This window comes from Danio aesculapii, chromosome 1 (assembly GCF_903798145.1).
Source record: "Danio aesculapii chromosome 1, fDanAes4.1, whole genome shotgun sequence".
Taxonomy (NCBI): Eukaryota; Metazoa; Chordata; class Actinopteri; order Cypriniformes; family Danionidae; genus Danio; species Danio aesculapii.
The window spans coordinates 35,261,817-35,288,871 of NC_079435.1; the positions used below are offsets into that span (position 1 = coordinate 35,261,817).

The 27,055-nt window shown below is 36.4% G+C and overlaps 1 protein-coding gene across 1 annotated transcript; it reads left to right on the top strand.

Moving 5' to 3' along the window:
* Positions 1-3,040: 3,040 nt before the first annotated feature.
* On the top strand, positions 3,041-26,526 carry pdcd4a (programmed cell death 4a). The gene is made up of 12 exons (XM_056459331.1): positions 3,041-3,252; positions 3,417-3,490; positions 9,004-9,303; positions 11,349-11,446; positions 15,083-15,196; positions 17,778-17,999; positions 19,598-19,695; positions 20,253-20,367; positions 21,556-21,663; positions 21,902-22,012; positions 24,185-24,324; positions 25,253-26,526. Exons 2-12 carry the CDS (start codon positions 3,445-3,447, stop codon positions 25,302-25,304), a joined length of 1,404 nt encoding a protein of 467 aa, XP_056315306.1. The 5' UTR covers positions 3,041-3,252; positions 3,417-3,444; the 3' UTR covers positions 25,305-26,526.
* The last annotated feature ends 529 nt before the right edge of the window (positions 26,527-27,055 follow it).

Below are 27,055 nucleotides of genomic sequence, written 5' to 3' on the forward strand. Positions count from 1 at the left end.
TTATTTTGAAATATTATTAAATAAGTTAGAAAATTTCCCATGGCAACTTTAGTATATAGTTTGGTATATTAACCTTCAACTTGCGGCTCTCAATGATATTTGGTTTTTGGCCTTTTAAACAAAAAAGTTTGTGTACCCCTGGATTAGATCGATGGAAAAATGAAAAGAAAAAGCAAAATGAAACATTTAAATATTTTCAATAAATAATCAAGGTACTTTGCTGCCATATCCCAACATGGCTGCAGCTGGGGCAATAATATTTAACAGCGCCTGAAAATATTTCCCAGCTATAACTATAGGTAACATCGCTGCAAAATCATTTCAGTTGCTGCAGCCATGATACGGCAACAAAGTTCCTTAATTATTATGCCAGAATGAGAGTATAGTTCCTAGCCAAAGCGACATAGAAAATAGCAACTTTTCATTTCCATACATCTTAGTATACAATGTAACTACAGAATAGCCCAGCTTTAAATATTGAAATTACTGAAACCCATTTTTTGAATATTTTGAGAGAGATGCCGATGGTCTAATCCGATTGAATGATTTATGCTAAACTAAGCTAAGCTGAAAGTGCTCAAAAATTATAAAACTCAAATGTTTAACTCTAGGAGAGTTGTAAAATGAGCCTATTTCCACAGACAAAGAAAGGTTTAGTCTTCCTTTAAAGGTCTTGGTACATTTAACTTAGTCAATTGCAGGTGCTTGTCGATAGACAAGTTCCACATGTACTGTTGGCACTTCTGTCTCAACATTTACTTCGTGCATGCACTGTTATTCATGCATCATAGGCTACATCTGGACAATGTACATCGACGTCCACAGACTCTCTTAATGATGAAAATCATTGGATAGCCAATATGTGGATAGCCAAAGTATACTTTGGGCTTGAGGGAGTTATTTTGTATTCTGTGTAAGCACAGAGGACAGTGGGGTTTCAAGAGATCTCAAGCATAACTTACAGACAAGTAGTTCTTTCACGTTTAAAAAAGTTATTCTCCCTATATTTTAATTTATTGTACAGCTTTTTCTTGCAGTATTTTCAGGCATGCATGCATAAAGGATCATGAAAAGGAATTTCCAAAAGTATGCTTTATTCAAACCATGGCACTCCATTGCACACACGGTGCTATTGTTCATGAAATATTCGCTATAGTTGCATTTCTAATATAGATCTTAAAAATTCTAATTGAAAAATTGAGTTAAAAAAGCAAATGAAAGCAAAATACTTTATTCTAACATGTAAGTAAGAATGAAAAGAAAACTAAAGGTCCACAGCCTTTGCGTGCCTGTGAATGTGTTTTTCCAACCCACAAGTGCAGCTGTGTGCACGTCACCAAATCGGGGGTGGGGGCCACTAATGGACTCCAAAATAAGGCAGAGAGAAGACAGACCATGCATATCCTTGCTGTTGCAGAATCTTAGACTAGAGGGTTTCAAACTTGGGTCCATGGAAATGGTTACTGAAAATAGGAGTGTGCTTGACAAAGTGCCTGCAAGAGACACATTCTCTCCCAAAATTTAAATAACAAATCACAATGAATAAGAACACAATTGTATAAAACAAACAATGAAATACAAATTGTTAAAAGAATCTATTGATTATCAAATAATAATATAGAAATAATGATTATGCAAGATTCAACAAAAACTAATCATTTTAGAAGTATTTTAGAAACAAATTCTTTTCACGTTAATTTTTATTTACACATTGAGCCTTTGCACAACAAGCATAACATTTGATGTGTGACATTTAAAAACACTTGAATAATTGTCTCTCTCTACATTATATTACTTCAGAATTTTACAGGATGCCACAGGTCACACTTCTGTTAAGTTTAATTGAATGAAATAAAAAATAACACAATCTGCAGTTAATGCGCTTTCATCTCCCTGTAATTTTCTAATTCTCTTTTTCACTAAATGATCACATATCCATCACTTAAAGATTTGTTCAATTTGCAATAACTGCCACCACAAAATGTGCTAATTAGCATGCCTCTACTAAATGCATAGCCTAAATAAATTGATGCAAAAATCTCGTAAACTATTTAAAAAATAATTTATTATAATGGGATGGAAGTCAAAAAATAGGAATAGGATCAAAAACATGAGGGATTAATTAAACCAACATGAGATCAAGTTGATTTTGCTGAGTTAATGTATGAGCATGAAAATACTATTGATTAATATATTATCTAAAAAACAAAAGTAATTATACAGTTATTCTGTATATTTCGTGTGAATCGCCTCGTCCACACCATACACAGAAATCAAGTGGGCAAATTCTATTGTAACCATATGGTCACAGCGACATCTAGTGTCGTAATGGGGAATTTAAAATATTTGTGTGTGTTTGGCAAAAGGCGGAAGTGTACACACACGCACGCACACAAACACACATACACACACACGCACACGCACACACACACACACACACACACACACACACACACACACACACACACACACACACACACAGAAAGAACTCATTACAGTTTGTGTAGAATGCAGAACTGAAATCAACCCAAGTTATAACTTTTTTCCCCCTTTCAATGCAGTTTTGGATTGAAAAGTTTTACTTTACTGAAAAACACATATATTACCAAAAACATGAGACTATATATATATATATATATATATATATATATATATATATATATATATATATATATATATATATATATATATATATATAATATCTAATTATGTTTAAAGCAGCTGTAGTATATCACGCATTAGGTATCTAAATGGTTGTGAACAAAAAGTAAACAAAAACTGAAATTTGTTTACCAAAGAATCCGTTTTACTCCTCCCCTCATGAATATTAAATTAAAGTTGTGACGTTGCTCTGTAGGCTTCCTGTAGCGTCGAGCCAGTGTGAGACCAGTCACGTTACAAAATCATTATTCATGAACCACACGCTTCGCTCATTCGTCCACTGTCAAAGAGATCACGGTCCTACTGGACGAGAGACAGGGTACGTCGTTAATATGCATGAGGCTCACGCAACTCATGTGACGTACTCTGAGCTGTCTGAAGTTGAAAACACTGCCCCATGTTATTGGTCCCCCTCTGCAACGTGCTTGCTGCACTTCTCATGCAAAAAAATACATTATTTTTGTAGACATTTTTGACTTAAATTATTGAATACGATATTTTCTCGATTCTTCTATTTTTCCTCAAGGATTGTTTACACTACCAGCAACATTACTGTTAGATTTTAAGTGACAAGCGAGCCTTCAATTTAAGGTGAGGCTAAGCTCCACGCATTTAACGTACGAATGAAATGTACATTAAGACGGTCAGATATTTCCTTCTGACGCGAGCACTGCAATGTTATGTTGGTTGTGTAAAACAAGCCATTTTGCACGTTTGCTACTGACATGGTGACTACTTGTTTCCGTGATCTGCAGGCTTAGGAGGACGGTAAACAAGCGTACAATGGCGACTGAGATTGAAGCATGGACCACTGCCCCCCAAAACGATGGTACGTGCTTTAAACCTCTATTTGTCTTAACAATTACCTATTTATGCATTCAGCTTGCATTTGGTTAATTAATCCACGCGGTAGTTGCTCTTTAAGATGTCGTTTCTGCAGACGACACGGACTTGTGTTGCAGTCTTGTTCCACCATGTGCTCTGGCAGAAAGACTTGAATATCGCGTGTGTGCTATAAACTACAGGCAAAGTAAACGGTGCATAGTGACGTCAAAAAATATATTTTATTGGGTGCTATTGTTTGTTCATAAATCTTCGATGTAAACTTTTTTAAAAACATTTTTTTTTTTCGTTTTTCAAAGATGACTGTCATACGAATAAAGCGGTCAAATACGCGGAACAGTCATTCAATGAGATTTTACAACGATTCTCTACATCTTGCCAAACCACAGTTAAAGCCCAAATTGGCTAGCATATAGGAAGCCAGTGTTTGTTCCTGCTATATTGACATATTAACATACCAAAATTGAACGACCAGAGACATAATTAACCGCACCCCTTTGTCGATCATGTCTCTTTGCGTTTAATCATGTATACGATAAAACTATTGATCGTCTTTGTTGATGAAAATTTGTTACAATATTAAACACTACGCCCCCTTGCTGAGATACCCGGATGTTGTTTTTTTCTTTGCCACGTGAGTTTAAATGCGAGTATTTTGTATGTTACTTCAGGGAATGTTTTCGAGCTTTTCTCAAATTTATATGGCGTAAGTACAGTACACATAAGCCCGACACATGCATCTAATTACCGAAAAAATAAATAAAATATCACAGAAAACTATAAACACAATTACCCAATAACCTACGTATTGCACACATGCATACATAGAAATTGGATAAATGTTACAAAAAAAATTTAACCAGATATGTATGTGCTTAATTCAACTGCGCTGGTTATTGCACGATGAACTCAAATAGAAAACGCATTTAAAGTGCACAAAAACTTCTTTAGTCTTTAAAGAAGACTGCTGATTTGGCTAATCTTGTCATTTTACAGTTGTGCTCGACAGGGTTTTTTGATTACACACAGAACTTGGCACCCATGAGTATTTCTTATCTGATGTCTAACTGATTTTCGTAGGCTTTGTGAAGCTTATTCATCCAACGTGTTTGTGCTGTCTTATTTTATGTTATCAGTGTACATTTTTAGCTTATTTTGTTCTGATATCAAATTAATGTTGTATAAATGTACATCTGTGCAAGTCTTGGAAACAATTTAGCAGTATAGTTAAATAAAGCAAAACAAACAACAACAAAATATGACATGCCTGGATTCTTGTATTATGTCAATTACCTTATTTAATAATTATTTAATTAATACATTTAAAAAGTTTTGTATTTAAATAAGTCCCTTCAATTACACCTTTATGTACTGAAACAATTACTAATTGTTGTTCTTTTACATGATCAAATCATTTTGTTACTAGATCGAATGTTTGGTAAATAACAGGCTTGCATAGTAAAGATGCAATTAACGGTTGTGGTGGTTATATTTTTACATATAAATAATCAACCCTTTTTTTGTCTAGTGGTGATTTTGGTGAAAAATCATTTGCAAAAGTTACACATGAAAATGTACACTTTTATACAAATAATACATAACCCAATGCTTGCATTAGTCAGAAAAAACCTTTACATTCTCTTCACAATTTTATGTGTGCGCACATTGAAGCACTCATGTAGTGCTGGTAGTGTATTACATTTCAGTTCAGAAGGAAAATCACCCTAGTTGCCTATTGCTTTTCTAACTAACATGATTTCTGTGGTTTTATACATTTTTTAATAACATTGGTTTAATTTTTTAAACATTTGGCTGCTATTTTACAGCATTCTCACTGACAAGCATGTATTTAATATTTTGCATGTCTAAAGTGTGTCTTTGTTCAGGGTGAAACAAACTGATTGGACATTAAGGACCCCTAATGGATAATTGCTTTTTTTTTTTATCTGTTTGTTATTCATTCATATCATAAAGTGAAATACACATGCTAAACTGGCAAATTTGCACTACAGACTCTATGTGGTGTTGTAAAGTGGGTCTAATGTGCATCCCCACAAGTCAGAGGTGAATAAGCAATAGTTGACGAAAACAGATAAGACCTTTTCCTTTTATCATTACAAACGCTCCTTATTGACAGTTAAACTGTTGGTTAAACACACCCACTACACCTCCCTTTTACCCACTTACTTCACAAAAGGAAACAGCATTGGTTTGTTATTGAAAAACAGTGTAGTTCAGAGTACTGGGGATCTGATCAGTAAACAAAAGCTTTTATTGGACATACTGCATTTTGAAAAGTAACACTGCTGCTTTGGCCCTGCTGCTCATTTTTTGTGTTTCTGTTCATGGCACATGTACAAATTTAAACACACTAGTAACTACAGTGTGATGTCTTGTCTGACCGTAGCTAGTATTTAGGGTGAGAGTATTTATTACCATGAAGGCCACTCCTACTTTCTCCTGAAATGTGTCCCCCCAGCAGACTGTACACTGCCATATGTAGTCAGGCTTGGCAAGAGCACCAGCAAGGCCTCAAAATAAGCAACGTCAGCTATTCTGCCTCCTTGTGCTACTGCCCTCTGTATCTTTTGCTTGTCCTTTTGTGTTGTCCAGTGAAAGCTGTAAAAAGAGGAAACATTTCACACTGTAATGTCATTGCAGTTTTAAGTCTGTCTATAAATCACCTATGCTGGTGGATGAGAATCAGCAACCTTGACCTAAAAGTGGGCTTTTATTTAAGAGAAAGTATTGCATCCCATTTCTTTACTTTCACTGTGGATTATGAATGTATTTTTCAGATAATAAGCTACACATGATATAAATGATGGGAATAAAAACAGATAAATGGCATATTTTTGACTTTGTGAATTAATGTAAAATGTCAACAAAAGAAACGCAAATAAACACTGGCAGTCCCATCCCATCCCACCACACAAATTCCTTTACATTTGCCATTTATTAGAACACAACTGTAATGAAAAATCTAATTATAAAACAAGCAAAAACGACTGTGGCATTTGTTATTAACAAAGATAAAAAATGGACATCATTGAAGGTGTAGAAAAAAATTGGGGGATACAACCTTGTTTTTAAAGATTAGTTCACCCCAGAAAGAAAATTCTGTTATTTATTTCTCACACTCATGTCATTCCAACTCGCTGAGACCTTCAGAACACAAATTAACTTATTTAGGGTGAAACCTGAGAGCTCCCTCATCCCCCATAGACCGCAACAGTTCCGAGAAGATCAAAGGCCATAAAAAGAACCAAAAACAAAACATTCCATAGTGGTTGAGTTGTAACTGTGTCATGTAATTGTGGTGAAGGGTCACAATGTTGCGTAGAGGGTTTAAATTGGTCACCTGTTCATTCACAGATATAGAGAGGGGGTGAATGAGGATGTGGTTGTTAACCGATGCAAATCTACACTGTCGAAATATCAAGAAGATACATTTTCATTGGGAAAATAAGACATTGGAGGAACTTCTTGCCATGTTTATATTTTATTATTTTATGTTTGTGTCATGAAACATGTCTCATGAAACATGGTTTAACCTCTCAGCTGTTACTCCACGTAGCCGTTACAGTAATCATATGAAGTTTCAAGAACACTTATGTCTTCGCCTATGTCTTCCGCATCAAATTAGGGTATGCATTTACTTTTGATCATAATTATGATCAATATGAATCTAATAGCAATATATCATGCTAACCGTAGTAAAAGTGCACCATAAAACCTGACGATAAAGAGAAGTCAAAGGTGAACAAAGTTCTCCATTTTCATTTAACTTAGCTTCCCTAATTATCATTCAGGTATCAGGCCCTGGAGGTTAAACTCTCTATTATTGTCAGATGAAAAATGTTACATTTGTCTAAAGAAATAATCTTTTTTTTCTTTTTTTTTTGGAGACAAATGATACACCAGAAACCTCAAGAGCTGAATTATGGGAGGCTCTTAAAGCTGTTATACAGCTTTATCTTCTTACACCAAGAAAAAAAGAGATTGCCAAGCTTAGAGAAATTTCAAATTTCAGATATGCTGCAAAACAATGTCCTAAATTATACAAGGAAAGATTGCATCTTCAGACAGAATTTAATCTCTAGACAACTTCTCAAGAAACGAAACGGCTGTTGAAGACCCGCCACAAATATTAAGAATTTTGTGATAAAGCCAGTAAATTATTGGCCTACCAAGCCTGCCAATGCAGTGTTTTCAAAAAGGTGAACAAAGTTACTGAAGTCACATTGAATGTTTTGACAGTTTTTCTCAGGAGGACATATGTTGTCTATGGAGGATGAGGGAACTCTAGGATTTCATTCAAAAAATAGTTAATTTGACTGCTGCAATAGCCTAGTGGCTAGCGTGCTGACATATGGTTCGGTAGCACTGCAGGGCGTCCTGAGTTCAAATCCTGGCTCGAGGACATTTACCGATCCTACTACCCTCTCTCTCTCTCTCTCTCTCCCTCCCTCCCACTTAGCTTTCTGTCTGACTACTGTCCTATCTAATGAAAGGCTAAAACTGAATCTTTAAAGGAAAAAAAATTTATTTGTGTTCCTAAGATGAATAATTGGAACGATTCCAGTGAAATCGACAACAAATAATAGAATACTTTTTCATTTGGTTGTACGTCACATTATGGGGAAAAAGATGTTGCTAATCTGTTGTTGCTTCTTATCATTCATTTTTTTAAATTCACTAATCTTACGTTAAACGCACATTAAAATTAGCTAGAGTTAGCTCACCATCAAATGCCAGTGTACATACTTAACATTAAAGACGTTTGGTGACAAAACTTGGGATTTTATTTTGCTGATGTTGTCCGACTTGATGTTATGCTTTGGCATTATATTTCAGTCAACAAGGTGTAGTATTTTCATGGCTTGACGAGACAAATTTGTCAGTATGTATAGTAATTAATTTTGTAAGTTTTTGTGTGAGTCTCCTGTGTTTCCCTGAAAAAAACCTACAGGGAGAAAGTACATTTATTTCTGAGCGGTATTTGAAGTGACCTTTTAACTTTTCAATTTTTGAAATAAGAAGCAGTGCATTTTTTTTTCTAGTCAGTAATACTTTTCATAGAAAGTAATGTAACTCATTTACTTAAAGGGCTTGAATATTAAAATAGTTATGTGTGTTTAGGGCTGGGAACTAAAACATTGTTTGACAAGGTTTATCAGAATATGAGAACTGGCCAGGTGTGCAGGAAAGACAAACATTTCTGGCAGTGCTATCATTAATATTCATATGTTTTTGTAAGTGTTAGTTCTATAAAGGTCTATGTGGCTGATTGATCATTTAATCTTTTTATATATTCTTATGGCAAATTATACAACAAACAGCAATATTAACAGTATTAAATATCACACAGTGAAGTTTTAAAGTTGAAGCTAGATTAGCACACCAGAGTGGAGTAACAGCATGCATGAGATTAGCTGTACTAACATACTTTTGCTATTGTATCTAAGCACTTGTCCATTATTTCCATGTTTGGTACAGGTGTATTCTCAGTTGAGCAACCGCGTGATGAGGAGGATGGATCTTTTGGCAGTGAGGATCTAAATGAGTTGGAGGTGAACGGGAACTGGACTCCTCAGGAAAAGGCCCTGCATGAGGCCAAACTTAAAGCTAAAGCAAAGCGTCGTCTGCGTAAATCCTCCTCCAGGGATTCAACCAGGGAATCACTCTCTGACTCAGTTTCAGGAGAACTTTCTGCTGATCCACACAGCCCCAAAGGCAAAAACGCTGTAAATGATAGAAAATCGCGTACTGGAAAAGGCAGAGGACTGCCCAAAAAAGGTGAATTTCTGTGAAATTTAGAAGTTTTTTTGTTCATTATTTGTTTTAAGGTCTGGCGGTTGTGGTAATATTGATCATTTATTAATGCAATACAATAGTTTTGTTTAAAGGCATGCCTTTTTCTCCTGTTTTAAAGTTTTACAATAAATAAACTACTCTTAATTGACCCTTTGCTAAGCCACACCCAAAAACTGCCACACACCAATTGTGGCTTAACAGCCGTACCTACGCGCAAGAGGTCTGTCAAGCTTTTGAGCGAGGGAAACAAGCCAAAGCATTGTGTATATGGATTGTGCAAATCTGATACCCGGTATCCTAAAAGTTTGGACGGGGTGGTAGAATTTTTTTCCCCTTTCCAAAACCTAAAACCCAAGGGTAGGAATGCCAGCGTGGCTCAAGCTCTGTGAGAAGTGCTAAAAGAGTGGGGTTGAGTTGGTTTTGTTTTCAATATTCCTGACACATTCAGTGATGGACGGCAATAACTCGCATACCTCTTACAGTAAAAAGATCTAAACTGTGTTTCCTACAAAAATACAAAGCAGGTTATATTTCCCAGCTGTCTTTTTCTTTTTTTTCGCTCAATATTATGAGCACTGCTCCTTTTAAGCCCTCACAATAGTAGTCATACTAATAGCTGTCATATTTCCATCTGTTTCAAGCTATGAATATTTGAAATTACATATCAACAGAACAAAACCGAGACGTGATACAATCTGAGCACTTGCGATCAATATACTTCACCCGCAGCTGTATTTCAGTCATTTATGACCCTCATGCCTATGTCTGAGATACAATTCACTGATGTTTTTTAGAGATTTAGTCATTGGTGATGACAATACAGTGGGTTAGTGTCTGCTTTTATATTTGGTGTCTTGATTAATATTTGCCGGTAGGGAAAATCTATTTGTTCACTTCGGCTTTTTATACTTTGATTTGCATTTCAGTTTATTTTTTTTCACCTAACTGCAAATTAGAATAAAAACTGTATAAAAACACACAAACATACTGACAGTTTTAGCTACTGTACATTATTATGGGTCAATGATGCTAATATTCAGCACAAATTCACCAATTTCCCCTTTCTGACTGTTCTTTCTATGAATGAATTATGTAAAAGCACTGTCCATGCACATTTCCTCGTCAGTTAGTAACGCTATATTTCATTGCACAACAATTAATCTATGAGGCTTTTGGCTAAAAAAGTTAAATCACGGTTTAATTTGTTGTTATTATTTATTATTATTAGTATTTTTAAATGTCACCTCTACTGCTGTGCATGAACTAAGCTGATGAATGATTAGCGTACGAGGTGGCTAGTCTAACCTAGCTTCAATTTTGGTTAAATTATTTTCTAATCAGTTGCCTATTTTGTCGTGAATATACCCCTGTAATGCATACTGCAGTCTTTTTTTGTCTGGCTTTCTCGGATATCTCACCTGTTCACCAAAAATGACAAATTATATCCCTGGCAATGTCTGACACCGCCGCAAATATATTGTAATGGACGTTCCAGGCATGAAAGCTTGACAGACGTAACAACAGTAACTAATGAGGGCGGGGCTTAGCGAAGGGTCAATTGCAAGAGCACGACAAACACTTCTCTAACAGGTGAATAAAAGTAGCTATGAGCTTTATTAGAACCTTTTATTTGTGACATATTCAAACATATGTTTAACAAAAAGTCGTTTAAACATATGATGAAAATTGAAACCAAATGTTCATCACATTGTGCTACATTTTGTTCATGTTATGACTGTGCCATCAGATAACTGTTCATGTCACTGTTTTGGTTAGTGACAAGTCAGAAGCAGAATTAATGCAGGATTCAGCCAATGTTTTATTTATTTATTGTTTAGTTACTTTGGTTATTTGTATGGTGTAACAAAATCGTCCATTAGTTACATTCAACTTTGTGATGCAGTTGTTACTTGTAGCAAAATCATCATATAAAGTAGTTTATTGCACGTGTAGTTGTAATTACGTTTTGGTTAACATTTCTCCAGTATAATTCTATTATAATTCATATTGATTGTACTTCTGAAAAGGTGGAGCAGGTGGTAAAGGTGTGTGGGGTGCAGCTGGTATGGTATATGAGTTGGAGGAACCTGACGCTAAGGACCCCAACTATGATGAATCTGCACAGGTAAATAAAAACATTACAGTTTTCTTTCAGTAGTGTTTGTAAATGAATGTTTAAATTCAGTGCCAGTTGATGCATTCAGAATTGAGGTAATAGTTTAAACAGATCGTTCAACCAATGATAAATGTGGAAAATGTGTCATTTAGTACTATCCAGCAGACTTGCTGGAGTTGGGTAGGGCTGGGTGGTTCATTAGGTGGTTTTCGTGGCCATGTTGTCAGTAAAGCCGGTTCTAGTAAACCTCCAACACATGCTTTTAAATGGAGCAGCATTTACTACACAGTCAAAGTTCACTGATAAGTTGCACAAAATTAATTTAATCAAATGATAATGATAACCAAGATCACCAAGATAACCGCTCTGTGTTATTGATAGCTGTTGCTTCTCCGTAAACTATGGCTCTGTGTAGTAAATGCTGCAGGTGTTTACCACAAATAATAGCATGTTTTTACTCCAAACTCGCTTCATAAGTTCAGTTGAGAGTTATAAATAAAAATAAAGCCTTTTGTGAGATGATCCTGTAGTCATGTTTAGTAGTCATGCTGAATCAATAGCTCCTTTTACAAATACATGGAAAAGTACTGGTAAATTAGCATAGAGATAATCTGTGAACTGTTCTTTTTATATAAAAAAAGTTTGAGAACGTGACATTACCAGTAAACTACCTGAAATTCTGTTGTGTGAATGCAGAAGGAATAATGCTTGCATTAACACAATTTTAGAATGTGTTAACGTGAGACGTCTAGTCCGGGCCAATAAAAATTTTCTGATGCTGATGTCGCATTTACTCCACACAGTCAATAGAAATAAAAGTTTTCCTTTATCCAGACACATTTAGTTGCTGCTAGTTAATCATACAACACTCCTATGTTGTTGTTTTTTTAAAGTCAACTGTAGAAAAATGACCAATAAAATGTTAATAATAAACTGTTTGAGTTTCACTGCAAGTGCTGCATTCAACTGTGTGATGTCCATATACGCGAAAGGTAGTGCATTTTGCCAAACAGGGAGTCAAAATTCAGTACATCACTGATAGTCTTTCTTTACAAAGAGGGATTCATGAGCTGCAGCACATACTGTGGTGTTCTGTCCAATCTCTTTATTGGAGTTGTTTAAAACACTTCCTTGCATTTGCGAAATTGTACGTGTTCTTTGCAGAAACCAGTGAAGCCATATGTGTAAACTTAACAAAGTAGCACCTCTGCCTTCAGATACTAGTGACAACATCCTTCTATAGTGCAGTGTTTTGGTTTGTCTCTTAGAGAACAGGAGTTGCATGAATGAAAGTGTTGGGAAAAAAAAGAAATTACACTATTAACAAAAAGACTAACCCACTTCATGTTTACCAATACATGCAGCTGTTAGATGGCATTTCTGGTTAATGCTGTCAGAATTTACTGGGATTTCGGAATGAATGTGTGATTAGTTCTTTCAGAACAATTATGAAATGCTGTTGCCTGTCTGAACAGTGCATTTTTTAAATAGAATTTTATGGCATTGCTTGTACTACCAAAGAGCTTAGAATCACCAATAGGCGACACTCAATAGAACGTCCCATTACAACAGCAGCGCCCAGAAACAGCCCTGCGATCCCGCCATTTTAGAGTGAAAGCGATCTGCTGTACATTGGATCTTATTGCTGTAGTGATGGCAAGCAGCTGTTTTGTTTTTTACTTATTTACTTAAAGCGCATTAAAGCTGAGATACAACATGAAAGACGACAATACAACACTTACAGTCACAATCATCAACACTTGTAATAGTTTAAAGACCTAATGTTTATATTTTAACCATACTTATTTTCTTGGAACTGTCACTTTCAGGTGAAATTACTTTAAATTGCTTTGCTTTAACAATTTATGCACTGGCACAATATAAATTAATTCTGTTATGTTCAATTAAAATTAACATGACTTTCAAAATGGGATGTTACAGACTGACAGTACACTTTTTGTTGCAGTATTATATGTTACAATAGTATATGGTATTTTTTTCCAGTGTTGTATGTTATAGAAAGACTAATAAAACTTTTATGTAAAAAGCCACTTTGTCCAAAATCATTGAATTCTGACACAAATTCATTATATACATGCACACAAATACACATACACATCTGTTGTACACTGCTGTTGTTCTATGGGGTATATGCCGAAGCATGCTAATAGGACTTTTAATTTGCCAGTAACCTGGGTTAATTGTTTCCGGTGAATTGTATGCCAATGCAAAATCGACGCGTTTAAGGTCTGTTTTTTTTTTTAAAACCAGCAATCTCCACTGGCTATGTGATATCCGATATAAAGTGGCTCTCAGATTGTACAAGAAGCACTGCATTAAATAACATTCTTCTCAGCCATGTCTTTTTATGAGCATTTATTTTACCCCAGTATATTCAATGGAGCTTCTGCACTAGCCTGCCAATTCAGATGGGCGTGTGCGAGCAAACGGCTTTTTGTCTCATTTTACGCTTGAGCAACTAAATGAATGCCAAAGTCTGTTTAACTAATTGTATTTGAATTACATTACAACATCTATGCTGTAAAAGGAGCCGTATAAAATGGAAAAAACTCATAATAACAGGTCACCGGAAGTTTATCAGTATGGAAACACACTAGCTTGGCATATACCCTATTGGAATTTTCATTTCAAAATGGCTGCCACAGGACACAAGCGGCATCTAGTGGCCGTTTCCCAAACAGCAACAGAGTGTTGCCTCTTGGTGGTTCTATGCTCTTTGGTACTACTGTGAATGGGGCTAATGAATGAAGTTAAATCCACTATTTATAATTCAAGGATGTGTGGATTTTCTTGGGTTTCTTCTTTGTGGGTGTTTTGGATGAGAGCGCCCCCTTGCCCTTCAGAGGAAATTTACTGATGATCACACAATCTTACTTCCCTGACAAGATATGCATGACTATCATATGCTTGCTTGATCGCGTTTGCCATTTATTTTCAATTAATTACCCAGCCCTAGCATCAGGGCTTTTGTTAAAACTATAAATTGAACGTTTGCGTATTTGTTTCCCCGCATGTGGACAGACGGATCAACAGAGGGGTGATGCAGAAATCAAAAGTGAAGTGTTTTTTTTTTTTAATGATTCGTGTTTTTGGCACAAGAGATTACTTCAGCTCTCGTTTATAGTTTTTTTTTCTAGTCATTTAGCACTGACCTGAGAAAATCATTTGTTTTTAAGTTGCATATGAACATTTGAGTAAAATGTATATCCTAAAGGTGAATTGGTGTTTGTTCTTCCATAGAACAAACTAAAATAAAAACGAAGATCATGCAGTGAGCCCAAATTAAATACATTTTGAAATGTCAATGTCACCTCAATTGTTTCTGTGTTATAAGACAACCGCCAGTGTCATTGAATGTTAGTAATGAGGGAATAATTAACTGAAGCTTCATTTTTGAAGAAATATTCATGTAAGAAATAGAATCTGAAAACCCCATTGTTCTTTCTCAAAGTTGCAGTGTTTCTGTTGTTCAATTGAAGCTTTTAACAAATACACATGCTGTAGTAATGCATGCTTAAACTTATTTTTGAGTATATACACTAATTAGTTTGAACTGATATGTATCCCCTTTTTGTTTAATTATGTACTATGTTTTCTAGTATCAGACTCTTGTTTGTTTATCAGGGAGATACAGTATATGCAACAGTAGTACCAGAGCTGGAGGAGAGAGAACTTGAGAAGACCATCAACCCCATTGTGCAGGAGTATTTTGAGCATGGAGACACCAAAGAGGTGGAGGTGAGTTATAGCTCACCATAAAGCCAGATACCAAATAACAGAAGCTTTGTTTTAGTGTAATGTAGAGGAGAAAGTCTTGGATGCTTTGTGTGTTAAACATTACACTGGCATTCGTTTTATACCATTAGAGAAGTGGTTCATAGCCAGGACCATGGGACCAACTGAGGCAGCTATTGATGTAAGCTGAAACGTAAAATCTAAATTTTGAATTAATACCTAATCATTAAAAAACATGAGTGAGTGAAATTGCTGATGTACAATCATGATTTTGAAACTCCAGGAGTCCTCAAATGTAATTTAGAGAATCTAGGATTTGGCCCTTAAAACATTGTTATGGACAAAGGGAGGAGTTAAAAAAATCGTCATCTCAAAGTTTCTTTAGTTGGTCTTTATTCATTCATTTTCTTTTTGGCTTAGTCCCTTTATTAATCTGGGGTCGCCACAGCGAAATGAACCGCCAACTTATCCAGCATGTGTTTTACACAGCGGATTCCCTTCCAGCTGCAACCCATGACTGGGAAACACCCATACACTTCAGCCAATTTAGCTTACCCAATTCACCTATAGCGCATTTCTTTGGACTGTGGGGGAAACCAGAGCACCCGGAGAATACCCATACAAACACAGGAGGAACATGCAAACTCCACACAGAAATGTCAAATGACCCAACAGGGGCTCAAACCAGTGACCTTCTTGTTGTGAGGCGATAGTGCTTCCCACTGTGCCACCGTGACACCCTTAGTTGATCTTAATATCTTTAAAAATTCTTAAATTTACCCCCATAAAACCAGCAGGAACCCTGTTTATAATAAATGTTGTTTGAATTGAATGCCATTTCATTTAGTAACTATAATTTAAAGAGCCCATATTATGGGTTTTTGAAAATGCCCTTCCATGTAGTGTGTAACACAGCTCTAAGTGAAGTGAAATATCCAGCTAAGGCTTAAATCTGTAAGTGTACAGTGTTTAAAACTATTGATTCATCTATAAAAGAGTCGACTCATAGTGCTTCAAACGAGTCGCCTTGATAACGAGTCATTAGGTGTTTCGCGATGACGCAGCCACGAAACACAAGCCTCGCCAGTAGTTACGCGCGCAAACCAGGGAGATTTGAAACCTGCGGCCCCGCCCACTAACACAGAAAAAACACTAGACACACACACACAGACGCCGCCGGTCGAATGAAGTCACGCTGTGCTCAGATGGATAATATTGACAGTCTCTACCCAAAGATGAGTTGTTAACCTGGTACAGTACACGCGGTTACTCTTTATATTCTCTTATCACATGTAAGCCACGTTAAAAACGCGACGCGTGCCGCTTTGTTTACGGATTTAACGTTAAAGGCTTTTGTGAGCTCGCGTTCCACTGCCGTTTGTCGTTGCTATGGCGATCGATCGTAAGCTAGGAGACTTGTGTCACTTTCCCTAGTTCTTCTGAGGAGCGTTGTGTGTGTGTGTGTGTGTGTGTGTGTGTGTGTGTGTGTGTGTGTGTGTGTGTGTGAGAGAGAGAGAGAGAGAGAGAGAGAGAGAGAGAGAGAGAGAGAGAGAGAGAGAGAGAGAGAGAGAGAGAGAGAGAGGAGAGAGAGAGAGAGAGAGAGAGAGAGACTCGCGTCGCTTTCCCTAGTTCTTCTGAGGAGCGTTGTGTGTGTGTGAGAGAGAGAGAGAGACTCGCGTCGCTTTCCCTAGTTTTTCTGAGGAGCGTTGTGTGGTGTGTGTGAGAGAGAGAGAGAGAGAGAGAGAGAGAGAGAGAGAGAGAGAGAGAGAGAGAGAGAGAGAGAGAGAGAGACTCGCGTCGCTTTCCCTAGTTCTTCTGAGGAGCGTTGTGTGTGTGTGTGAGAGAGAGAGAGGGGGAGAGAGAGAGAGAGAGAGAGAGACTCGCGTCGATCTCCCCAGTTCTTCTGAGGAGGGTTGTGTGTGTGTGTGAAAAAAGCCTTACACTATGAAGCGCGTGTGCACTGTGACTACTTTTATATAGTTGATTACCAGCTGGGCATTTCACTCTGTCTCGTGCTGAAGCCTGTCACTGTCGACCAATCGCAGCAGGCTGTCATCGGTCCAATCAGCGCAGATTAGCTTCGCGCTGAGGAGGGGGTTGGGAACAAATGAATCGCTGAACGATTCATATGGGAGTCGTTGGGATAATTAGGTAAAAATAAATGCAGGTTATAAGACCATCAAAGTGTTTTATGACCTTGCATGCATATTAGACTGTTGTTGGAGACCCTTACAACCTAAATATGACCCTATTTCATGTATAATATGGGCTCTTTAAATTAAATCAGTACATGTTTTAATATTTGCAAATATTTAAATTGTAGGATGTTTATTTTACATTCATTCTGATCGAAATTATAAAATGTGATGTATGAACCAATTTGTGTATTTTCTTCCTCAGAATAGTGCAGTTTCACATATTATGACTTATGTAGTCAGGAGTGACATAGACATAAAAATAATATATTTGAATTACTCCTTACACTAAAAAGTAGTAAATTCACATTACAGCAGTTATCAGTTTTATCTGTTTTTTTATTTATTTATCTGTTATTTATTTGTTTATACATTATTTTGTCTGATAGATGCTGCTGAAAGAGCTGAACTTGGGCCATAACAGATATGAGTTCACCTCTCTGGCTGTCTCTCTGTCTCTGGAAGGCAAAGCCAGCCACAGAGAGCTCACATCACGTCTTCTCTCAGACCTCTCTGGAAAGGTGCTTTCTGAGAGAGACATGTCGCATGCATTTGATAAAATGCTTAAGGAGCTGCCAGATCTCATCCTCGATACACCAGAGGCCCCACAGGTAAGCTGGAAAGTCAATCAAAAACAAAGTTAAAAAAAAATGCTGTAAAATCTATGTAGCGAAATTAATGAAAATGACCCTGTTGCTTTTAGCTGGGAATCTTTTATACATTATTATTGATCATAATTCATGGTGCTTGCTATTTATTATTTTGGTCTGTGGAGTATAAGAATATTTTATCAATAAAATTTGTGACTAAACCTCAGAACTGGATTGATTTGTCAAATTATCTGCAAAAGCTCATGGCTTTCCCAATTTCCATATGCTGAACATAGTTTGGCAGGGGTGGGAATCACCAGTCCACATGATATGATATGATATCATCACAATACATGTATTCCAACTTCAAATTATGTCCCCAATGGAAAACCCTGGCAACATCTGTTTTAACTAAATCAAAAGATTTCTCAGTTAGCTCACTTTTTTTCATTTTTATTGCTGCAGTGCCAAATGGGATAATAAAGCAAACAAACTGACCAACTTTGTAATGAAAAAATGCTGTATGCACCTTTCTGCGATGTAGGTGACCTCACAAAAAAAACTCTGAGCAGCAGTGGACTGTATAGAAATTGATTATATTACTTAACTAAAGTATAAAGTGGATACTGTATTGGTTTCTATAACTGAATCAATTGTTATGTGGTAGTCTCTCCTGGGCACAATAACTAGACCAGTAGCTGGATTTGAGATTTGTACTGGAGAGATTGTTTAACCAATTGTTGCACTAGGCAAGGGCATGCAGTCTTTCTAATCAAAGGAGTTTATGCAACTGTAAAAGTGTGTGTGTGCGCGTGTGCGCGCGTGCGAGTGTGTGTGTGTGTGTGTGTGTGTGTGTGTGTGTGTGTGTGTGTGTGTGTGTGTGTGTGTGTGTGTGTGTGTGTGTGTGTTTGTGTGTGTGTGTGTGTGTGTGTGTTGTTTTGAAAGAAAGAAACGAACAAACACACAAAAAGACTATATAAATAACATAAGTTTCCATAAATAACCATTCTAGTAAAGTTACTAAAACAGATGCAAATAACTATTATTATTATTATTATTATTATTATTAGCATAATTCACCCAAAAATTAACATTTTGATTTATTCACACTTGTTTCAAACCTTCTTTTATTTTGAAAAATGTTGAAAACCTACATCCATTGACTTCCATAGTAAGAAACACAAATGCTATGGAAGTCAATGGTTACATAAAGAAATGCTCCTCATTGCCTCCCGCATTGCTAAGATGTGTTTCCAACAGTTTGGACCCCTTCTGCTGAATTGCAACGTGATAGTGAATATAGAACTGGTTGTTTGAATAAGTATACTGTTTTCTTTACTCTGGGAAACACAATGTCTGTAAATATATTAATGTTTTCAATATTTAAAGAGCACACAATTGTCTTAAACAATTGCCAATTTAGTCCAGTGCCATTTAAATGGCATTTTCACAGTTCTTTAGATGAAAGCTTAGCTACAAATTGATGATAATGAAAAGCTGTGCTTTTCTAACGATGGACAAAATACTTTTTTAGAAACCTTAGAACTTAATTAGATTTTGGTAAAATGATATTTGTGAAATCCATTCTCTCTACTCACTACTTCTTTACTTTTATTTAGATGCTTGGCCAATTTATAGCACGAGCCATTGCAGACCATGCATTACCCATGAGTTTTCTTGACTGTTACAAAGGCAAAGTGGATTGTGACCATGCTAGGTGAGTTTTTAGCTTTTTTGCTTAGATGTTCACTAGTAGTCCACACTATGAATAAGAATTTTGAGATGCTATTTTGAATACCAGATTTATTTAAGGCCATAGAGTCAACATATGAGTGGCATTTTGGGTCAGGGGGGTAAATTCCATCTGTCATCAGTCAAATGTATGCTACAGTGGCACTGGCAGTTTATTTTGCTTTACATGTCAGTAGTGGTGGTGGACCATTTCTGTGTGATTTGCCTTTTTTGCCTTTGTGGTCTGATACATGATATTAGAAATAAGATGTCATGTCTTGTGCTACAAATAGAAGAATGTGTTGAAAGAAATCTGACGTTTTTCATAAGTTAAACTCTTAGTGTAAGATGTGAAATTGCATTTATCCGTCAATATAGCTGGTGGGCAATTAAAATAGTTTTCCATCCTACACAATCCTAAAATGAATATGCAGCTAGTTTTAAAATCCTTATTAACATTTGACTAAAAACTGCAAATTGATTTTCTTTTGTGTTATTTGTCATGCAATTCCCCTGTTAATTTATTGATTCTCTCATTGTTAGAGCTGCACTGGACAGAGCATCAGTTTTGCTTTCCATGAAGAGGGAAATCATGCGGCTTGATAATGTATGGGGAGTTGGTGGTGGCCAGAGGCCTGTCAAACATCTCGTCAAAGAGGTAATGTGTGACCAGATTCCTGTATCATTACAGCTTTAAAAAAATTGTTTGTGCTTAATGTCAAATTCTCAAACAATTCTGACAACAATGTCAATATTTGGGCATCTACCAAGCAATTTTGTATTTAAAAGACATTGGATAGTATTGATGATTTGGTTGAAACAAGGCTAAATTTGAGCTGTCAGTAAAAATTGAATAGACATTTCACACTAGTCCAAAAAGTCTATTAAATGTCCCCTAGTCTTCATGTGTAGTCATGCATTCCTGTCTATCTTGGACACAATTGTTAGACAATTTTTTTTATTAGATGTTTACTGATGACCCAAATTTAGGGACGTGCGGTTTCTTCCCCTCCTTGAGTTTCTCATTCCACAGTGGACTGAGAGGAGAGCAACAGCCAACACAACAACATTAGCCACATAAATACACTGGAGGGTCGAAATGCAGAAATGAAATTTGTTTCAAAAACAAGAAGCATCCTACAAAAATGTATGAAGTGGTCAAAAATTGTCTGAGTCTCTTCGTTCTTTTGGCTTACTGCCAATCTATTTACCTAGTCTTTATGACGTTCTTACACACACACACAAAAGACAAACAATTAATATTTAAACTGCATAAAAGTACACTTTTTCACGAAATGGCTACAACACTGTTCAATCTCAGTCAGCATTGTTGTGTTGTGCAGCATGACATTTACAAATCTGCCTACTGCAGCGCAATGATGTTGGAGTGTTAAAAAAAACAATATTTCATCTCTCAGACTTTTTGAACTTCTTTTGCCCTCAAACTAAGATTGAAATAGAACTTCATTTAAAGTATAACGGGCCTTTAGTGTAAGAGGACCTAAGCCATTTTTATTTATTTATTTTTTGAATTTATTTTTTATAGTACATTATGTTTAAAACAATATCTTCCTTGGCAAAAGTTCAGTTTATGTAAATTTTTTACATTTCTTTTCTTGCCCATTATTTGCTGTTTAGATATTGTTTGCAACTACTCATTTAGCAGATGCATTTATAAAAAATTTTATTCAATTGTTTAGAACAAATAAACCAACAAGTGAGGAATTGTAAGAAAATAGTGTTACAAGTCTCAGTTTGTGTAAAACATTACACAAGTTTTTTCATATTTCTTTTTTGTAGAAAGAAATAAGTGGCTTTAACAGCTATGTTGCTGTTTGTTTTACAGATGAACCTGTTGCTAAAGGAGTACCTGGTGTCAGGTGTGCTCTCTGAGGCTGAGCACTGTCTGCGAGATCTGGAAGTGCCACACTTTCATCATGAACTAGTCTATGAGGTATGCAATGTAGTGAAATATTGAATATATTGACATAAATTTGACTCAAATATGACATGTAAAGTGCAATTGAGCCAACTGGCCAGCACATTTTGAACATAAAAGCATATTATATATAGCATTTTATATTATTTAAGGATAAAGGCAACTGTCTGATTGCACAAAAACATTTGTTTTCTTTTCCTGTCCCTTTCCTGACTCCTCTGATTAAGTGTTTCTCTTTGTGGTTGATGTGCAGGCTGTGGTAATGGTACTGGAGTCTACTGGTGATGCAGCTTTACAGATGATGGTCAAACTCCTCAAGTCATTCTGGCAAAGTGGACTAATTACTTTGGACCAGATGAACAGGGTTTGTAGATTTTGATAATTTAGCACACACTTTTATCCAAAGAGACTTTTTTGTAATGAAGAATTTGTAAGTTTTTCATTTTAAGTATACACAGCAAGGTTTTCTAATAGGCACATAAAATAGAAACAGCAAGGAGTTATAGTGTTAGTGAAGTTCTAACTCGACTTTTACTTGGATTTTTTTCTTTTGTTTAGTTGGTTATCACTGTTACTATTGCCAAAAATGTTTAAACATTCTACGCCTATTCTTCCAGTCATTTTAGTACTTGATGTTTAAGACTTTGATTATTATTATTGTTTTATGTTATTAGCTATCAAATGTCAGTATAAATCGCTAGTACAGTAACTCTATATTGACATATAGGGCCCAATCATACACCCGGGACGCAAGACCTGTTTGCCCTGACATGTTGCTATTTTCAGACCAACGCAACCTTAATTTTCCCGCTTTCTGCCACGTTGTTTAATATCTAATCCATTTGCGCCATTTTGTGGACTTATGGGTGTTTCGGTCTAGAAAAGAGGTGTGTTAAGGTGCATTGTTGACGCGTTGCTATTTTGAGGAACTAAAATAGACTGAAAGCAGGTGTAAAGTCCAGTGCAGAGCGCGTTAGTTGTGTGCCTTGCTTACACATTGCTTAAAACACGCAGGATATACAGCAATGCACAGATATCTTTACAAATGAAATCGAATTAAAGGATTAAAATATTTAAAAATGGCAACGCAGTAGCGCAGTTGGTAGTGCTGTCGACTCACAGCAAGAAGGTCGCTGGTTCGAGCCTCGGCTTGGTCAGTTGGCGTTTCTGTGTGGAGTTTGCATGTTCTCCCTGTGTTCGCGTGGGTTTCCTCCGGGTGCTCCGGTTTCCCCCACAGTCCAAAGACATGTGGTACAGGTGAATTGGGTAGGCTAAATTGTCCGTAGTGTATGAGTGTGAATGAGTGTGTGTGGATGTTTCCCAGAGATGTGTTGGGGCTGGAAGGGCATCCGCTGCTTAAAACAAATGCTGGATAAGTTAGCAGTTCATTCCGCTGTGGAGACCCCAGATTAATAAAGGGACTAAGCCGACAAGAAAATGAATGAATGAAAATATTTAAAAAATGATTACTTTCTACATAACCACTGCCTCCATGCCTTCATCTTGTTTTTTTTTTTTTGTTTTGTTTTGTTTATTCATGACAATTAGCTTTTTGCATAATAATAATTATTATTAGTAGTATTATTTATTATATGCATATTTAGATTTGTTTTATTAAAAACAAGCTTGGATTTGTTCACCTGTCAGATTTTGGACCATGTGGGGAATTGCGAAGTTATTTGGATATAACTCAGTTTTTTAACCACACTTCGTTATTATAGTTTATTTATTCGTTTGCTGGAAATTGCTGGAACAGAATTTAGAAATAGTTTTGAAACAAATTTTTGCGCTTAAAAAACAAAATTAATTATGTAGGCTTATGGATGTCTGTGCGTACAACACGATTCTTTATCCATGAAAGAGAAAGTGAAAGTAAAGGCTGATTAGAGGAAGCTCTTTATCCTCTTACTGCAGATGGTCTGTTAAACTGTTTTCTCACTAGTGAAGAGTTCAGTTTTTCCACTTACAAAGTCTGCCATGTAAATAGCAAATGTGCTATGGCACGACGCAACTGACTCTTAAAGGGAATGGGAGATGAGACTCTGATTGGTTTATTCTCAGAACACACCCATAACTCATTAAGAGAATAAGCTCAACCCTGTTAGACCATGCGCCACGGTACAGAGCATATTTTTCTGTCCTTAAATAGCAAATGTGGATTCGGACACGCCTTTCATGCTTTTGCGCCCTGCGCTTTAGACTGTGTGCCTAGATCGTTAAAATAGAGCCCATAGTATTAGGCAGTCAATGCATGCAAGCAATGTTGTACATCTAAGACTGAGACGAGGGAGCGTTAAGGATGAAAGGGCACAGAAAAGCAAAGTGTAATGCATCTATAGCCCAAAACTTTAAACTTAAACTTTGTTGTGCTGTTTGATATGGTTCATTTTTGGCATCAGCAGTCAACTGTTGCTAGTGTCACTAGAACTCACCAGCTCACCATTGGAATAATTGAGAGCATGTTTCTGTGTTTTTGGAACATGAACGGGGTGTTGGTTGTTTTGAGAGGATTAATGCATTTGTGTGTTATACACAGGGTTTCCAGCGTGTTTACGATGAGCTGCCAGAGATCAACCTGGATGTGCCTCATGCACAATCTATTATGGAAACCTTTGTGGACCTTTGTTACCAGGAATCAGTCATCACTAAGCAGCTGAGAGATTCCTGTCCAACCAGGTCAGATACTTGTGTCTGTTCACCAGAGTTCTGGTACATGTAATGACTGTTACATAGTCTTAGCTTCAGACTACACAATATTAATTTTGTCGTACAATAATTGCGTATGTGAATTCTGTGAACTGTAAAGGCCCCAGTATACTTGAAATGAAATTCTTCACAAGAAGTGCCACAGTGGTGCATCACATTGTTGTGAAATTGTACATTGTTTTCTATGTGACGAGGTGGGCTTCTCGCCTTTAAAACTGCACGTGCAATGTTTACAGCTAATGTATGGGTGACTTGATTTAGTGAGGGAAATGCAGACCAATTCTCAAACATCAAAATACTATTTTTTTTTTCAGTTGAATTAAAATAATTACAGATTAAAATAAAACAAATATGCCTTACGCCACGGAATTAAGAAAGATGAATACCATCAACTAGAAAATCTACGCTTAATGTAAAACTAAAACAAATTCTAAAACTAGACTCTTGGCACATGAAAGTGTCATCTAACAAACCATTTAATTTATTTTAAATTTGCTGATAAATGATGACTGAATATTAATTAGATGATGTCATTCCACTGTTATCTTGCTGCCAGCCAATCGCTGCATTAATGATCATGATCTTGAGGATCTTTTCACAATAAACACTAGCACACGCAGTAATCTCAGATCAATTCATCCTGATATTTTACTCTGGCAAATGTTTGTTTGCAAATTGCCAGATCAGAACTCATGATTAAAAGATTCAGGATGTCAAATCATTTTAGATTGCTTAACCGATGTATAAAGCAAGGCTGACAGTTCTGATGCTCATTGTCATCTATGGATCACCACAAACACCCAACATCAAACATATTGTGTAGTCTGATCCAATAATAGTGGAAATTCTCTTCCTGCTTACTCTTGCGTTGTAACTGATGTTTTCTTGTGTCCAACAGGGGGCGCAAGCGCTTTGTTAGTGAGGGTGATGGAGGAATTGTGAAAAGTTAAAAGATTCCGAAGAGCTCCAGCAGGATCCTGATGCTGAAGAGGCTGGGATCTCCTGCACCTCCCTGGGAATCTTTCCTCAATGTCTTCATTGCTCATCCTCCAAGTTCACAGAAATATTCAGCCTCAGAAACGAGATCGTCTTGATGAAGAGTGACAACTGAGAAATCTTCTCTCCTCTATTATGGGCTTGCCTCAGTTGTTTTTGAGTTTGTGCATTTATACAGTATGCAGCATAAATGTGGCAGTGGAAAAGAAGTGAGGAAATCAGCAGCTTCAGAGGGCCGGGAAATACAGTTTGGGTTGAGGGATTAATTTTGCTTTATCTTTTTCAGCTTAAGTTGTTTTTTGTTGTGTTCACTTGTTAGTGATGACAGTGGTCGCTCATTGTTTTTTTGGCAGTGGACCTATTAAGGTATCAAAGGTATTAAATGAGTCAGGCTATTCAAATTAAGTACTTAATCAAACTGTTGGGCCAAAATGTAATGTTTTATGAAGCGATTGGGGTCACTTCTATTGATTTGCATTTTATTTGCATGTTTCTTATAATTGCTTAAAAACCATACCCCCCACAATCACAGATTCAGAAGCTTCCAGCAGAATACTGCATATTCAGCAATGTATGCTGCATACTTTTTTTTTTCAGAAGGATTATCAAGGCTCGTTGGTGATTTATGCCAAATGCAAGTCAAACAGTTCTAATTATTGTTTCTGGCAGATTTTGACATCATTAAGGGTCTTTGTATGTGTTAGTTGTTAAAGGACAGAGGAGAGAGAGCATCATCACCTCTCGCTCAGGCTGATGTCTGTGACTGTTCCCATGTTCATAGCAGTCTAAAGTTTTCTTCCCTCTCTGTTTGATGGTGAAGTTTAGAACAATCATTTATTTCAGTCCTGGTGTTTATTTGGAGAAAAACAGTTTAATTATGTCAGTACAGCTGAGCCAACATTTTCTGAAAATATCTTTGCGTATCACTTTAAGTGGTATATTTTTCAGAAAATTACCAACTCTCACAATCAATACTTGTGGTTTCAATAATAGTATAATGGGAGGAAATTACTAAATTTACCAAAAGTACTTTTGTACAAGCAATCTGTCTTTGGTATCATTTTGTTCATGGGTCACTTTTTCCAAATACATTATTTTTGTCAAACAGCAGTTTCAGAGTTCCAGCATTGAATACATTTTGACACTAATAATTTCAATAAAAATTCATAATGCTCACATCAGTGTTTCTTTGTTTTAACTAATGCACTGATTACATCTTTGGTTCTTAAAATGTTTCTAGTAAAAGTTGAAATTAAGATTAAAAAAATGCATGTTCACAGTTCATATTAAAATATGTTGGTAAATTATTTTAGTTAACAAACTTTATTGTAGAGAATTTTAACTGGTTGACCAGCCTGGTTTTAGGAGGAGTTTTGGCCATTTTCATGCTGGTTTCCTGCAATTTCTAGCCTGGTCTTAGCTGGTCGGGATGGAAAATGACCAGCTAAAACCAAGTTGACCAGCCTGGTTTAAGCTGGGCATAGCTGGGCTCTCAGCCTTGCTTGGCTGGTTAAGCTGGTTTTAGCTGGTCAAATCCCAGGCTGGTTTCTAAAACCAGGCTGGTTGACCAACTAAAACAGCCAACCATCATAGGCTGGTTTAAGCTGGATTTTTCAATAGGGTAATAATATAAAATGTCAGTAAAACCTAATTTAAGAAGAGATTAGTTTTCAATGCAAATCTAGAAATCAAGAGCTTTTTAAAG

Excerpts from the sequence above, each read along its gene's own strand:
- pdcd4a (XM_056459331.1), top strand. The coding sequence starts at position 3,445 with ATGGCGACTGAGATTGAAGCATGGACCACTGCCCCCCAAAACGATG. Across the intron at positions 19,696-20,252 it reads GTGGATTGTGACCATGCTAG|AGCTGCACTGGACAGAGCAT; the intron begins GTGAGTTTTTAG and ends TCTCATTGTTAG. Across the intron at positions 20,368-21,555 it reads TCAAACATCTCGTCAAAGAG|ATGAACCTGTTGCTAAAGGA; the intron begins GTAATGTGTGAC and ends TTTGTTTTACAG.